General features: G+C 48.8%; 1 protein-coding gene across 6 annotated transcripts in view; it reads left to right on the top strand.

Annotated features, from left to right (window-relative positions):
• ERG (ETS transcription factor ERG) overlaps positions 1 to 15,784 on the top strand; it is a 263,074-nt gene that overhangs the window by 68,137 nt on the left and 179,153 nt on the right. For all 6 annotated transcript variants that reach the window (XM_058732009.1, XM_058732010.1, XM_058732014.1 and 3 more), the window contains exons 2-3: positions 699 to 799; positions 9,906 to 9,993. In XM_058732009.1, coding sequence (XP_058587992.1) covers positions 9,955 to 9,993 — 39 coding nt within the window. In that variant the 5' untranslated portion in view covers positions 699 to 799; positions 9,906 to 9,954. The remainder of the gene's footprint in view (positions 1 to 698; positions 800 to 9,905; positions 9,994 to 15,784) is intronic.

Genomic DNA, 15,784 nt, shown 5'->3' with positions numbered 1-15,784 from the left:
AAAACACGGATCCTCCTAAGCATCTACAAATTAAAAGGATTGTTTCTTTCCTAGAACTAAAATGATTGCTTAATTACAGTTCCCAGGATGTTTAATAAACCTTGTTACTCTTTGTTTGAGCAGACAAAAGGGCTCAAGGATGGAGAAACCATTATTACTAAAGCTGGGGTCTGCAAAGGAAGGAAAACATGTTCAAAATATTTTCTTTGCAAAAGTGTATGTGTGCTTTACTATGCCAGTTCAGGCTTGGCTTTTATTTCACTCCTAATTTTTGTTTCTTAACGCTGAGCTTTCCTTGGGAGATGTTGTCACCCCTCTCCCCCTTGCCGTTTTTTAAGGGGAGGATTTTAAATTCATTCTCCTTTTAGGATTTTTTTTTTTTTTTTTTTTTTTTTTAGACGGGGAGAGAGAGTATGAGCAGGGGAGAAGGGAAGAGGGAGAGAGAGAGAAAATCTTAAGCAGACTCCACGCACAGCGCAGAGCATCACTCGGGGTCGGTCCCATGACCCTGGGATCGTGACCTGAGCCAAAATCAAGAGTTGGATGCTCAACCGACCGAGCCACCCAGGCGCCCCTCTTTTTAGGATATTTTAAAATAATTTAAGAAATAGGTTTGGCCACTAAGCACACGTTTGATCCTTGGTATTAATATTTGGGGGGAAAACCCCAAGGTTTAATATATTTAAATTCTTTTTCAGGTGTTCCACGATCTTTGAAGACCCAAGAAAAGCAGTGTTGGCCAAAAGCAAGACAAATGACTCACAGAGAAAAAAGATGGTGGGGCCAAGGGCAATTAAAGGTAAAACAAACTCCCGGATAACCCTACCTCTCCTAGGCAAGAATTTTTTTTTTTTTTTTTAAATAAGAATCTATAAATATTTGGTATCTTGAATATTTGATCTTTGTGCTCCAAAACCTCCCGAGACCTTCCCTTGGTGGGGAGATGGGTGAAATGGAGGATGACGATTGAAGAGCACACTTATCATGATGAAGACAAATTAAAACCAAAAACCGAAGACCCTTCTTTGGATTGTCTGATGTACGTTGAGGGATTGTGTTGGTTCCACTGATCCTTCCCCCGAGTGAGATGCCTCTGGCCCGGCATGGTCTGCTGGCCCCCGCCCCTGGCACAGGGGATGGTTGGTTGTGTCCCTGCTTCGCAAGTATTGACCTTGTCATCACCCTTTTCTCCACTTCCTTCTGTTCTCGTCTGCTCCTTCCAGAAGAGCCGGAGGCCAAGGGCAGTGACTACAGATACTTATGCTTTATGATACGTACATTTTCCTGTCATATCACCAAATTCGCTCTGTGGCTATTTTATAGTTATTTGACTTGTATTCAATGGAAGCCTCATCTCAAGAGGCAGACACAGGGAAAGGTGGGGGACTTCAGCACTTTATCTACAAAATGTGTCCTTTGGCTGTGGAGAACTATCAGGCTTCCCTCAGAAAAGCATTTCAGGGGTTGGAAGAGGTAATGGTGGGGCCTACATTAACACTCATTTGGGCCACGGAACTTTAAAAATCTCTTTTTTGCCAAAATGAAGCCAGGAGTGGTTAGTAGATGGGACGGTAATGCACAGTGCCTGGGATGCTCCTTGAACCGAGGTGGTAGTCTGGTAAAAAAGAGTGGAAAATAAATCGGATACGATTCCTGAGGCATACCCTCCCCCTTACCCTTCCCTAAATCAGGCCTCCTAATCTTCATCAGTTGAAATATTGGACAAGTCCCTCAGTAAAGGTGTATTCGTTTTCCCCAGCAGCTGGGAGAAGTCACTGCAGACTGGGGGGCTCAGACAGCACAAACAGATCGCCAGCTCTGGAGGCTGGATGCCGAGGTCAAGGTGTGGGCAGAGTTGGTTCCTTTCGAGGCCGCGAGGGAGAGTCTGCCCCAGGCCTCTCCCCTTGGCGTGTGATGGCCATCTTCTCCCTGGGTGTTCGTATCTTCTGCCCTCTAGATGAGTAAGGACACCAGTCGTATTGGCTTAGGGCCTACCCTATGACCTCACTTTAACTCGATAACTTCTTTTTTTTTAAATTTTTTACTAATGTTTATTTGATTGGAGAGAGAGGGAGACAAAGTGCAAGTAGGGGAGAGGCAGAGAAAGAGAGAGGGAGACATAGAATCCGAAACAGACTCCAGGCTCTGAGCTGTCGGCACAGAGCCCGATGCAGAGCTTGAACTCATGATTTGTGAGATCATGACCTGAGCGAAAGTCGGCCTCTTAACCGACTGAGCCACCCAGGTGCCCTTTTTTTTTTTTTCTATTTTTTTAAATGTTTATTTATTTTTGAGAGAGAGAGAGAGAGAGAGAGAGAGCAGGGGAGGGACAGACAGAATCTGAAGCAGGCTCCAGGCTCTGAGCTGTCAGCCAGGAGCCTGATGCAGGGCTCGAACCCATGAACTGTGAGATCAGGACCTGAGCCAAAATCAAGAGTCAGATGTCTAACAAGCTGAGCCACCCAGGCGCCCCCCACATTCAGTTTTTAAGTCAAGGATGTTTCCAGTCAATTGACAAAGGTCCCTTATGAATTTGTTTATTGAGAATCATTCCTCTCCAAGTTGCAGCATTTTACACAGTATCAAATCTCTGCTCTCTCAATCATAGCAGTTACCACTTCCTAAGTGCTTATTGTGTACCTAGGACCACAAGAGGTTTCTTGGGCGTGATTTAATGCAACTTCACAAAAGCCTGGTGGAGTTGGCCGCGGAGGGAGAGCCCAAGAGTGGTCCCCACTCAGGTACTCACCAGTTGGGAACAGACCCCGGCCAAACCCGGTATTCACAGCTGTGTGCCATCAGTTTGGAGGTAGATAACCGAGGAGTCTCTTCTCCCCGCTTCTGACATCAGATATGTGGTGTCTTTTTCAACACCATCAACGAATTTTCCAACTCTCCGACCCCAGCCGGGTATCCTACGATTTAATTCGGTTCTGACACTCCCTGGGGTTAGTGTCACACCCAGACATGAAGGGCTCCGTCCCGCAAGACTGACCTCCTCCATCTACTTCAGATGCCAATTTAAGGTACCGGGTCCCTCCCCAGATTGCCCACATTTCTGTCCAACTTGCCTACAGACCCGGGGTTCCCACATCCCCTTCCGTGATTCAGTAATTTGCTACAAGGACACAGAACTCAGGAGAAGGCTGCGCTCACTCTTACAGTCCATTATAAAGGATACAGGTGAACATGGTGAGATCTAGAAGGGGCCTGAGAACGGGTGCTTCTGTCCCCATGGAGTTGGAATGTATCACCCTCTTGGCTCTGACTCCTGTCATTTGGGTATATATATTTTTTAAGTTTTCATCACAAAGGCATATGAATTATTTAAAATTTTTTTCATGTTTATTTTTGAGAGAGAGAGAGAGAGAGACAGAGAGAGAGAGAGAGCGTGAGTGGGGGAGGGGCAGAGAGAGAGGGAGACTCAGAATCCGAAGCAGCTTCCAGGCTCTGAGCCGTCAGCACAGAGCCCGACGCGGGGCTCAAACTCACAAACCATGAGATCATGACCTGAGCCGAAGTCGGACGCTTAACCAGCTGAGCCACCCGGGGGTCCCAAGGCATATCAATTATTAACTCAATCCCCAGCCCTTCTCCCTTCCCCAGAAGATGGTGGTGGGACCAAAAGCCCCAGGCTTCTCATCAAGGCGTGGTCTTCCTGGGACCTCTGTGACGCTCTCTAGGGGTCCCTCAAAGGTCACATCGTTAGATGCTTCTATCGTTCTTCTCACTCGGGAAGAGCCAATAGTTTTAAGAGCTCAGTGCCAGGAACGGGGGAAAAGACCAAATATCTTTTCTATTTTTTTTTTTCAAGTTTATTTATTTTGAGAGAAAGAGAGAGAGAGCAGGGGAGGGGCAGAGAGAGAGGGAGAGAGAGAATCCCAAGCAGGCTCCACACGGTCAGTGCAGAGCCTGACTCGGGGTTCAAACTCACACACCGTGAGATCGTGACCTGAGCCAAAATCAAGAGTCAGATGCTTAACCGGCTGAGCCATCCAGGCGCCCGGAAATATCTCTTCTATTATACCACAGTCATATTATCTCCATTTTACAGACGAGTGGCTATAGGCCCTACAGGATGAAGTGGCCTTTTTCAGGTTTCTGAGAAGAGCGCCCTCCCTCCTCCATGCCTTCGAGGACCCTCTTGTCTCCCCAGCTGCACCCGTCCCCCATTCTGCACCACACCTGCGGTGCCTGGGAACCCACAGCTCCTGCCCAGACTGGCCTGAGCATCTCTAGGGCCTGCCCAGGCTTCTTTTCCTGCAGTCTGTCTCGTTTGGTAGATTCTGTGTGTTTCCCTAGGCTCGAAGCATGGCCATCAGGGCAGCTGTTCGGTGGGGCACGGCAGTGCGGACTGGGGTGTCCACATGACTGTGGGAGGGCCCCTTGCATATGGACGGAACTGGGGTTGGGAAGGACAGGTAGGTCACCTCCATGTGTGCTCTTGCCCCAACCCTGCAAATATCCCTGTCTTCTCTGGACCATTTTGCACCCATGCCTCCCGCATTATGAAATGCGTATTTTACCTGTGGCACTGTGTGTCCATCCACGCTTTATACAATTATAGTAAAGTAACCCAAATCAAATATTTGCTTCTGTTTTGTAAGACATTGGCATTCTTATTCTTTAAAATCTTACTAATTTTTTAAAATGCTTATTTATTTTGAGAGAGAGCGTGTGCGAGCGGGGGAGGGCAGAGGGGGGAGGACAGAGGATCGAAAGTCGGCCCTGTGCTGATGGCAGGGAACCCGATGCGGGGCTCGAACTCACGAACCGTGAGATCATGACCTGAGCTGAAGTCAGAGGCTCAAATGACTGAGCCTCCCAGGTGCCCCGACATCGGTATTTTTGAAAAAAGGAGGAAGAACAGTGACAAGTAGAATTCTGTTGGGTATCAGTACATTTTATTTTTTTTTATTTTTTTTATTTTTTTATAAATTTTTTTTTTTTTAAATTTTTTTTTTCAACGTTTTTAATTTATTTTTTGGGACAGAGAGAGACAGAGCATGAACGGGGGAGGGGCAGAGAGAGAGGGAGACACAGAATCGGAAACAGGCTCCAGGCTCCGAGCCATCAGCCCAGAGCCTGACGCGGGGCTCGAACTCACAGACCGCGAGATCGTGACCTGGCTGAAGTCGGACGCTTAACCGACTGCGCCACCCAGGCGCCCCTACATTTTATTTTTTAACATACCCAACGAGGAAATAATGCTGGATCATGAAACACAAAGTCATAAACAGACACGTTACCAAATGAATTTATCGCAGGAAACCAATATTAAAGGAGGGGTTTTTAGACAACATGGATCCAAGCTCTGCAAGGGTTCAAAGCCAGGTAAAATGGAAAATGAAAGCCTTCTCACAATGATACATGACCAAACGTCATTCATCAACAACTAAAGTTTGGAAAAATTAATCCTTAGCATCACAGAAAGAAATTAGAAGCACTCTTAAAAAAAATCCACAAAATTCCTCCCAAAGAGCAGAAAAGAATAAGCACCTGAATGGCCGCAGAACCAGTCAAGGACCTCTGTGGGAGGAGGTAGCTTGCTAAGTGGTAGAACTTTTATCCTCTTGGTCTCGAGGTGTTTTGCTTTTGAGCTGCTCTGGTTTGCAAGGTGGGGCGCCATTTGCTCTGTGAATGTTTAATAAATCCCTCCGACAATGGTGATCCTGGTGGTGGTTGGAGGTTAAGGTCATATGCCTTGGTTCCCTCATGTATGGGGAGCAGGGGGGGACTTTTCGTTCCCCGCCTTCCCGCCTTCCGGCCAGCCCACATGCCTCAAGGCTCCTTGGTGGCACCTCCTTGGCTCCCCTCACGTGTCAACTCTCTCCTTCCTCTGGGTGTTGTCCTTGACCTTCATTGGGCACCTCTTGATATCTATATGGATTATTTTCCCGTTCCCATCCCTTGAGGGGTGCGGTGGTGATGCATCAGTAATATATACACCCCCTTCCCTGCCATTTCCTCTCTGAAAGTACCCACAGCTTCCCCATAAAAGACAGGAGACACAAACAGTTGTTCCTTAAGTTTATCTCTCGGTTGGTCACACACTGAATGGCAGCTGTAACTTCTGTGACATTTCTTTGGTCTCGGGCATCCAGAACGTTGATTCCATTTCGTCGTATCAGGAATCCCCAGAGAGTTGGCAGGGTCCCATCCTGTGAAGTAGAAATTTGGCTGCTCCAGGAAGGGCTCTGCGAAGCTCACAGGCCCTTCGGGTAGTGGTATCTTGGTTACTCTCCAGTTTCCAAACTCATTTTGAGGGGAGGACGGGCGTTTGAGGTCCTGTCTCTTAGCTGGATGGAAATGGTGCGGTTGTGTGTTGGGAAAAGTTTCTTTCCTTTGAAATCACTGTTTGAGTTCTTTGATCTCTGTAGCTAGAAAAGTTAAAAAAAATTTAAGTTTATTTATTTTGAGAGAGAGAGAGAAAGAATGAGCAGGGGAGGGGCAGAGAGAGAGGGACAGAGAGAATCCCAAGCAGGCTCCACACTGTCAGTGCGGAGCCTGATACGGAACTTGAACCCATGAACCGTGAGATCATGACCTGAGCTGAAACCAAGAGCCAGATGCTTCACCCACTGAGCCACCCAGGCGCCCCTAACTGGAAAAGTTTTAAGGGGGATCTTGATAGCCTGGTTATCCGAGGCATATTGTGTGTATTAGTAATTTACTGCTAAAAAAAGGCTGCGTAACAGCCACCCTAAATCTCAGTGGTTTGAAACAAGAAGAATTTATTTAGCTCACAAGCCTGTGGGTTGGCCATTCGGGTTGGCCTTGGTTGGCCAGTTTTTGTCTTGAGGTGTCCCTCCTGTGCCTAGGGTTCGGTTGTCTTATCAGATGATCTAGAATATTCTTGGCTGGGGATATGGGATGGCTTGGCCTTGCACCACGTGCCTCTGTTCCTCCAGCGTTCTAGCCTGGCACGTTCCTGTGGTGGCGGGAATTTGCAAGTGGGAACAATTCATGCCTCTTGGGGCTTTATCCAGGAACTGGCACACTGCCCTTCTGGTGCATTCTGGTGACTGCAGCAAGTCGTGTGGACAGCTCCCAAACAAAGGCTGGGGAAACAAACGACCTCTTAGGTGTGCGAACCACAAAGTCATATGGCAGGAGGTGCAGACACAAGGAGGGGAGGGGAACTGGAACCATCACTGTAGGTCACCGTGGGGCGACAGTACACCATGAGCTACTTAGTCTCTGTCTTGTCTAGGTATCTAGAACACTTACTGGGTGTTTGGGTTCTCCATCTGTGATAAACTGTCCCCGGACCTAGTAGCTTAAAAACAACAACTGGTTTATTATTTCTCATGGTTCTGTGGGCTGCCTGGACTCAGCTGATAGTTCCGTTTTCCTGATGTCAGCAGGGGCTGTGGCCACCTGAGAGACGATGTTCTAGAGTGTCCAGGGTGGCTGCCTTATGGGTCTGGCATAAGGTGCTGGCTGTCAGCTGGGCACCAGCCTTGGGCCTTGGCCACGTTGCCGTGTGGCTCGAAGTACGGGAACTGGGTTCCCAGAGTCAGGAAGAGGAATCTTCTGGATCTACTAAGGCTTCGGCTCCAGACTTCCAGTGGAATTCCACCGATTTGGTGGGACGGGATGAACTTTAACTTGTTATGAGCGGCAGGATCTGTATACAGAGAGGCAGAATTGGGTGGGGTGAGCTGCCCCAGGGGGATACCAGAACATGTAGGAAGAATCGGTTTGCTCCTGAGCGTGGGGTCGTGCAGTGGGGAGCCTTCCTTTTGTCAGGAGGGCTCGAGGATGGGCCTCTCTCAGGCCGAATGGCTTTGGGAGCAGAGTGTTGTTTCCCGGGGGGATCTCTGCTCTCCTGAGGAGACCGCCTTGGGGGAGGCGAAGGTTCTCGGGTCAGAGGAGCAGGGGTCCACATTTGTCATCTCCTCGTTCAGCCACACTTTCCCTGATTCAGGGAGGACTCCATGAAGCCCTTTTGGGAGACAGGCCCCAAGCACGCAGACCTGGAGGCGAAGGCTTCCCGTGAGAAGCCCATCTTTGTTGGGAGTGGATGTGTGTGTGCCTTGAGAGGGTGGGGAAGGCAGAACACAGACATAGTTAGGGCTCCAGGGAGCGCCTTTGCGTACCCCTGGAAGAATGTGGTCGACAGCAAACTCGAGAGACAGCTCTCGTGGCTGTCGTCCTGGAATTGAACTGTTTATTTTCATGTGGCAGTTTACTGCTGCTAAGAGTCATAGGCCGGCTTTGCACAGAAGAAGACAACGAAAAAATGGTAGTTGAAAGAAAATAGTGATGGCACCTAAAGATATAAATTGAAAGAGGGGTTTTCAGTGCCAGAGAAGACATATGGCTAAGATGTACAGAGAACCAAAGACGGGGCGGGGCGTGGTTCCTGCAGCCCAGGGGGAGGGTCCCCAGGACAAGAGAGGTGACCACAGGGTCAGTTATGACCAGAACGGTAGCCAGATAGGAGGGGGTGTCGAACGGGTGGTGGGAAGTGTGGGGAAGAAACAGCCCACCCCTCTCTCCTCCTGCCCCTGCACCGTCTCCAGATGGTGTCACAGGGACCAAACATGTTGGGGGCCAGAGGGCAAGGGAACCCTACCGAGGCAGCCTGTGGGGGTCAGCCCTGGGGGCACGGGGCAGGGAAGGGGGCCATGGAGGGTGGCTCTGGGGATGGGAGGGGACAGACGGACAGGAACCAGAACGTGCTGGTTTATAATCTGAATAAAGGAACATATTGGATGAGGTCTTTATCCTTAGCGTATGGGCACCTTTAAATTTAACTCATTTAAATTTAAATTAAATTCTAAAATGAATTAACATATCTTCCTCGTATAGGGCTTAACCAGTTCATCTTGTCAAACTGAAATGTCTTAGCGGCCTCGGAGTCAGGCCAGTGCGACTTGAATCCTGGCTCCGTTGCTTATTAAGCAGGTGATCCCGAACAAATCGGTGACCCTTCCTGGGTCTCCATGTCCCCGACTGGACAGTGGGGATGCTGACTCTCAGACGGTGGTTAGGATAAAATGAGAAAATTCCTGTGGAGCCCTTGGTCCAAGGGCTGCTGCTTAGGCATTCAATGAGTGATAGCTGTGCTTTTCATTAAGAGCCTAACTGTGAAATTTTAAAGACGTTTAGGTATTAGTTTTTGGGTTTTTTTTTATGTTTTTTTTTTTTTATTTTTTATTTTTTTTTATTTTTTTTTTTTTCCAACGTTTTTTATTTATTTTTGGGACAGAGAGAGACAGAGCATGAACAGGGGAGGGGCAGAGAGAGAGGGAGACACAGAATCGGAAACAGGCTCCAGGCTCCGAGCCGTCAGCCCAGAGCCCGACGCGGGGCTCGAACTCACGGACCGCGAGATCGTGACCTGGCTGAAGTCGGACGCTTAACCGACTGCGCCACCCAGGCGCCCCTTTATGTTTATTTTTGAGAGAGACAGAGCGTGAGCAGGGAAGGAGCAGAGAGAGAGACACACACAGAATCCCAAGCAGGCTCTAAGCTCTGAGCGGTCGGCACAGAGCCCGACGCGGGGCTCGAACCCACGAACGCTGAGATCGTGACCTGAGCTGAAATCAGACGCTTAGCCCACTGAGCCCCGCAGGCGCCCCTCGTTTCTTCCTTTAAACGATCCCTCACCGGCGCTGCCCATGTACCAATGTGTGTGTGAGCTGCCTGTGACGTGGGTTTGTTGGGGCTTGTCAGACCACTGTCTCACTGGCCCTCAAAGGCAGTGACATCCCCGGCAGGAGAGAAGTGGATTTTCCAGGAGCTTCCTCGGGGCGCTTCCTGCCCTAGCAAGGTGCTTGCTGGGGCAAACACGTTCAAAAACGGTGATTCTTTTACCATAGTGTGTGGCGTTCGGTCCTAACGGAAAACAAAGCCTGGAAACGGGGTTATTGATAACTGTCCCTTTTGTCACCCAGCTGCCTCAGGTTCTGAGCGGATGGTGAATGAGCTGGTCGACTGAAGGACATGGTTCAGACTGTCCCGGACCCAGCAGCTCATATCAAGGTAGGTTTCATCTCGGCCGGGGAGCCGCTCTTGCTTCCTCCTTGGCTGCATTTTGGTGGATGCGGGCCCGCACATCAGCCCGTGCGGGGGGCAGCCAGCCTCTGCTGTGGGCCGGGTCCGGCCCGCCATCTGTGTTTAGACCGCCATGAGCTAAGATAATGGTTTTCACAATATGGAGCGGTTGAAAACAATCAAAAGAAGAAGAATATTTCCTAACCCATGGTAAATTAGATCTCGTTGTCCATAAAGAAAGTTTTGCTGGGACGCAGCCACGCTCCCTCGTTTCCACACCGTGTGTGGCTGCTTTCGTGTCCTGACGGCAGAGCTGAGTGCCGGCGACCAAGACCGCGTGATCCGCAAAGCTGAAAGTATTTACTGTCTGACCTTCGGCAGAAGATGGCTGACCCCTGAATTGACACAGAAGCCACATCCGGATTCTTCCAGCTTCTGTTTTAACGCCACCCCCTTGCCCCTTGCCGGGGGTTACCTGGGAGGACACCGGAGGCTGTGCCCTCGCACTTCCTGTGCCCAGGGGTGGTTTTTACCTGGCCACGCCCACACGTGGCACCTGTTCCACCTGTTCCTCAGCTGCACCTCCCCGTGTCTTTGGAGGTGAGGCAACAAGGTTGAGTCCCGAGCCACCCGGGAGTCCTGAGAGTAAGCCGGCCCGTTTGGCACACATGGGCACAGCCGCCGGGAGGAAGTAAAGAGATGGTTTTAGTAACTTGACCCAAACAAAAGTTACAGGAAACACTGGGGCTTGAGCTACATTGCCCAGATCGGCTGTCTACACCTGTGCTAGTTAGTTCAGCTGTCTACACTGGCCCAAATCATTCGCCACCTTGCCAGTTCTGCACGTCCCCTGCGTGTATTCATTTTCCCTAAGTGGCCTCGTAGGTTTCACTAATCTAAATGTTCTTTGCCTGAAACATTTCCTGAAAACGGAAAGTGGCTTCTGATTGAAAGGAAAGTTCACCCTTTTTTGGCCAAAATATGAAGTGCCCTCCAACGTCACGCACACGCACGCACACATCTTAAAAGCAATGCGCTTGGGAGTGCTATGTACCGGGTGTAATTCACGCTCTTCCACGTTTGACCGCGGATTTAGAAGGAACGGGTTCAGTGTGTTGTTCAAGGTTGGTGGGTGCTCCCGAGGCGTCAGAAAGAGGGGCTCCCCAAGGAGTGTTGAGCCTTCAGCGTCGGGGAGGAGCAGACCTCTGTGGCGGACACTGTCGTGTGGCTTGTATGTGATGTCTCACTGGGGCCGGGACAGTTATGCCTGTAACGCGTGCAGTGGGCAGTCTCCCGTGGACGTGGTAAGGCTCCTTCGGAAATTCCTGGGGCGTATTTGGCAAGCGTGTCCGTGCCACACAGGGACGGGGGAGGGGGAAGGCTTTTTCCGTTTCGTCTTTGTTGACCGTGAAGCTGAGGGATGCAAATAAAAGCCCATGGAGAAGGCCAGACGAGAAGAATCTTCTGTGCCTCGGGCTATGAAGGTCAACCACCCAAAGTCATCACGGTTGGCATTTTATTCCTAGCCAACGGGAAGGAAAAGCTGAAGTCAGCAAGAAATCATTAGGGCTTGGGGCGCCTGGGTGGCGCAGTCGGTTAAGCGTCCGACTTCAGCCAGGTCACGATCTCGCGGTCCGTGAGTTCGAGCCCCGCGTCAGGCTCTGGGCTGATGGCTCGGAGCCTGGAGCCTGTTTCCGATTCTGTGTCTCCCTCTCTCTCTGCCCCTCCCCTGTTCATGCTCTGTCTCTCTCTGTCCCAAAAATAAATAAAAAACGTTGAAAAAAAAAATTAAAAAAAAAAAAAAAAAAAGAAATCATTAGGGCTTGTTTTTAAAAGCTAATTCATCAAGTGCAAACAGCCTTAGATAAGCCCAAGAAGCATGATCTCTGACGATGTGTTTAGTGGACAGGTCGGTATTTGATCTCAGGAGCTGATTTCTCTCATTATCATCATAGCCGTTACCATAAATGTAAGTGGAGGCTGAAGAGAGAGAGAACCAGGAGAATTGTTTTTAATACATATCAACTCAGAAGGTAGAAAGAAAAAAGAAATCTCAACTCACCTTGCTTCTGTGCGTTTTGAAGATGAACTGGCAGTTAGAAGTGCCGTTATTAGCAGCTGATGTTGGCCCTGAGTTGCAGAGAATTATATTACAGACATTTGTTTCCTTTGTAAAACCTATCAAATTCCAGCTATTGGAATTGGAATAATTACTCCTGGACTTCCTCCCCCCCTTTTTTTTGTACATGACATTGGTATCCTTGCCAAAAAAGTTAAGAAAATAGACGGCCTTCCACCGTTTCCTTAAAACCCCTGATTTGGGAAATTTATTCACTAAAATTTTATGTGCTGTGAAGTCTCTGGTTCTGGGCTGAGTGCAGCTTTTATTTCTGGGAGGGGAAGTTCTTATAAATGGCATATGAACTGTTCCACTTGATGCGTTAATGTAAATAGTGGAAGATTTTGTCTTTGGCTCATTGCTACTGAGCGTTTTTTTTTGTTTTTTTTTTTTTCCTCATCTGAAAAGGACCTGAATTCCCCACAGAAGTGACTTAACATTGCAGGTGTGCGTGGAAACAGACTTTAATGACTCCACATTTGTGTCCATAGTCTGATCCGGAGGGAAGTCATGTTCCTTTCATATTTAAGAAATTTATTCTCCATGATTTACTATAACTCTCTTCTGCCAGAACAAATTACTTTTCCCCTTTTATATGTTTAAGGAGCTAGAAATAATAATAATAAAAGGGAGGGATGGTAAGTAACTGTGAAATATAGAACATTCTTGATTTAAAAGAATATTGAGAGTTGTGGCAATTTCGTTGACAAAGAGAATGAGCAGAACTTTAATGAGAAAACATTTTCAGCTTATTCTCTGTCGGTGCTAATACCAAGTCACTAAGCACATTTTAATTTGTCTTTCTCTGCTGGTCCTTCCACGTCCTGTCTTATGCTAGAAATTATACTTCTGTGTCACATAAGCATGATCTAACATGTCAGGTGTATGACCATGCTTCTGCTCTGCTGGGTGGGTACAGTCCATGGCTGTCAAACGTCAACCCACGCTATTATGCCAAGGAGGGAAAGACTTGCAGATTTATTTTGTTAGGATTAGAGATTTTGGTCATTAATTCTCATTCTAATGTTTATTTTTGGGAGAGAGAGAGAGAGAGAGAGAGAGAGCGAGCGAGCACGAGTGGTAGAGGGGCAGAGAGAGAGAGGGAGACGCAGAATCAGAAGCAGGCTCCAGGCTCTGAGCTGTCAGCCCAGAGCCCGACACAGGGCTCGAACTCGTGAACCACGAAATCACGATCTGAGCCGAAGTCAGATACTTAACCAACCCAGGCGCCCCCCATTAGTTCTCATTCTGATAAAGGAATTTTTGATTCACGTTATTGTGTTTCTTCTCAAGAATTTCATCCTCTTAATACTTCCATATACTAACATTTGAGGAAAAGGATTAACATATTAGTCAAGTTTACAGCTTTAAAGAGACAGCCGATTGGCACATTTTTTAACTGCTCCCTTTAAGGCTGTTCGCCAGGTATTCGCATAGAAGGTTGTACGTTTCGGAACTGATCAAGCGAAGCCTGTATGAATATTCCAGTTTCACTCATGGGTCCACCAGAGGTATGGTCTAGGGATGCCGGTTACAGAACTGTCTGCCTCGTGCATCCTGGCTAGGTTCATGTCGTGGATCAGAGCGAGGGTCCTGGCATCTTAAGACTTGATTCAAATCCCGCTCCCTCATTTACTAACCTGGGTGGTTTTGAACAGGTGCCTGGGGTTTCCTCTTATTTGAAATGCAAGCACTGACTTTGTCGGGTCAGAGTGAGGACTCTGTAATTACACGCAGCACACAAAAACCCCATTGAGTGTTGAACTACTGTGAGCTGTTCCTGTGGTATTCTATAAAGTGAGGGTAGCATCCCTCTTAAAAATACAGTATTATAGTGTCTGTGATGACACGGAACAGCATGGGTCTGTCTTACAAAACACGGAGCCGGGTGAAAAAAAAAGTCCAAAACAATGTGATCTATGGCACAATGCTTTTCACAAATCCATGAAAACATGTCCACTTCCCCAACGTCATGTAATTTTCATGCACGCACTTAAAACATAGTGATCACATCAGAGTAGATGGTGCACAGGTGGGATATGTTGTCTGGTGGCTTGGAGAGAAGAGTTAAGGGAAAAAATAATAATACAGAGATAGTACAAGTTTATAGCATTGAGGTTCGGCTGCGGTGCTCAGGATGGTCTCCTGCACACTGGGGGAGGGGGAGTGTAAATCAGCATGACCCTTTGGTGTATAAGTCAAGTGTTGCCTAGTGAGGCTGAAGACGCACCGACCCTGTGCTCCAGTGGTCCCACCCCTGGGTACACCCCCGTTGCCCTTGGATGCCTGGAGATGGGCATGAGGAAAAAGTGAACAACCCAGGTGCCCACCAGGAGAATGGATAAATAAATGGCATTCTAGCCCTATAATGGAATACTATACAGCAGTGAAAATAACAAGTGTCTACCTGTGTCTGTGTATCAGTGTGGATGATTCTCAAGGTTGGGAAAAAAAAAACAAGTCACAGGAGAGTAAATACAATATGATTCCACATGTAAAGATCAAAAAGTGGTAGGACAGGGGCGCCTGGGTGGCTCAGTCAGTTGAGCGTCCGACTTCGGCTCAGGTCATGATCTCACGGTTTGTGGGTTCGAGCCCCACGTCGGGCTCTGTGCTGACAGCTCAGAGCCTGGAGGCTGCTTCCGATTGTGTGTCTCCCTCTCTCTCTCTGCCCCTCCCCTCTCTGCACCCGTTCTGTCTCTGTCTCTCTCTCAAAAATAAATAAGCATTTAAAAAAATGTGATGGGACTGAAAACATCATGTTGTCAGAGAAAACTATGTGTGTCGGAAAGAAAAAAAGCCACATTGAGTACATACTTCGGGACGGGCCTTACTTACCTTGTCAGGGAGGAGAGAGCTTGGGGAACGGGTTTCTGAGGTTGCCTGTTGTGAGCTGAGAAGCACCTTCCCTGTACCCACAAGGGGCTTGGGGTGGGTGGGGGAATAAGGGACCACAAAGACACAGCACCTGCCATCCAGGGTGCAAGTCACATGTTCCCAAACACCTGGGATGTGGCGCTGCACACAGCCAAGGAGGGACCCAGGGCAGGGGGCTGGGCGGACGCCTAAGGGAAGCTGCCTGACCTGCTCTACCCACTCACCTGTCCTCACCTGTGAGCAGGTGCTCAGCTGTCCTCACCCATCCCCCTCACGGCACCTGTGCCCACGTGTCCACCACTTCTGATAGCCTAGTGGCCTCAAGTCCTCCGAGGTATCACACTTAACTGTTTATTGCAGGGGAGGCACGCGGGGAGATTCTGAGCATGCTCCACGCGGCCAGTGGCTGGCAGGTGCAGTTCGGGAGCCGCTATGCCTAGAAATGCCTGGAGTCTGTCACTCCACTGACACACTGACCCTCCGTCGTCCCCAGGAGGGTGGCCAGCCTCGGTTCTGTTGTCCACTAGAACTGGTCTAGATACCGCTCCCCAAGAGTCTCTGTGAGGATCAGTCACAGTTGATGGACCGTGGAATAAACGAGGGCTCCGTCCTGGTTTCCGTTGATTCTGCAGGTGGAGAAGGACCAAAAAATCGGTTTACTCGGTCCTGTTTCTGACGGCGATTCCCCCTCCCCCTGCTTCTTTTCCTCTTCCTTTCAGCTTTTATATTTTTTGCTTATTTTTTGTAAATGTGTTGGGACCAGGAGTCTGGGTTTGAAACTTG

Source organism: Neofelis nebulosa, chromosome 5, assembly GCF_028018385.1.
Source record: "Neofelis nebulosa isolate mNeoNeb1 chromosome 5, mNeoNeb1.pri, whole genome shotgun sequence".
NCBI classification, from domain to species: domain Eukaryota; kingdom Metazoa; phylum Chordata; class Mammalia; order Carnivora; family Felidae; genus Neofelis; species Neofelis nebulosa.
This window is presented reverse-complemented; position numbering and strand designations above follow the sequence as displayed.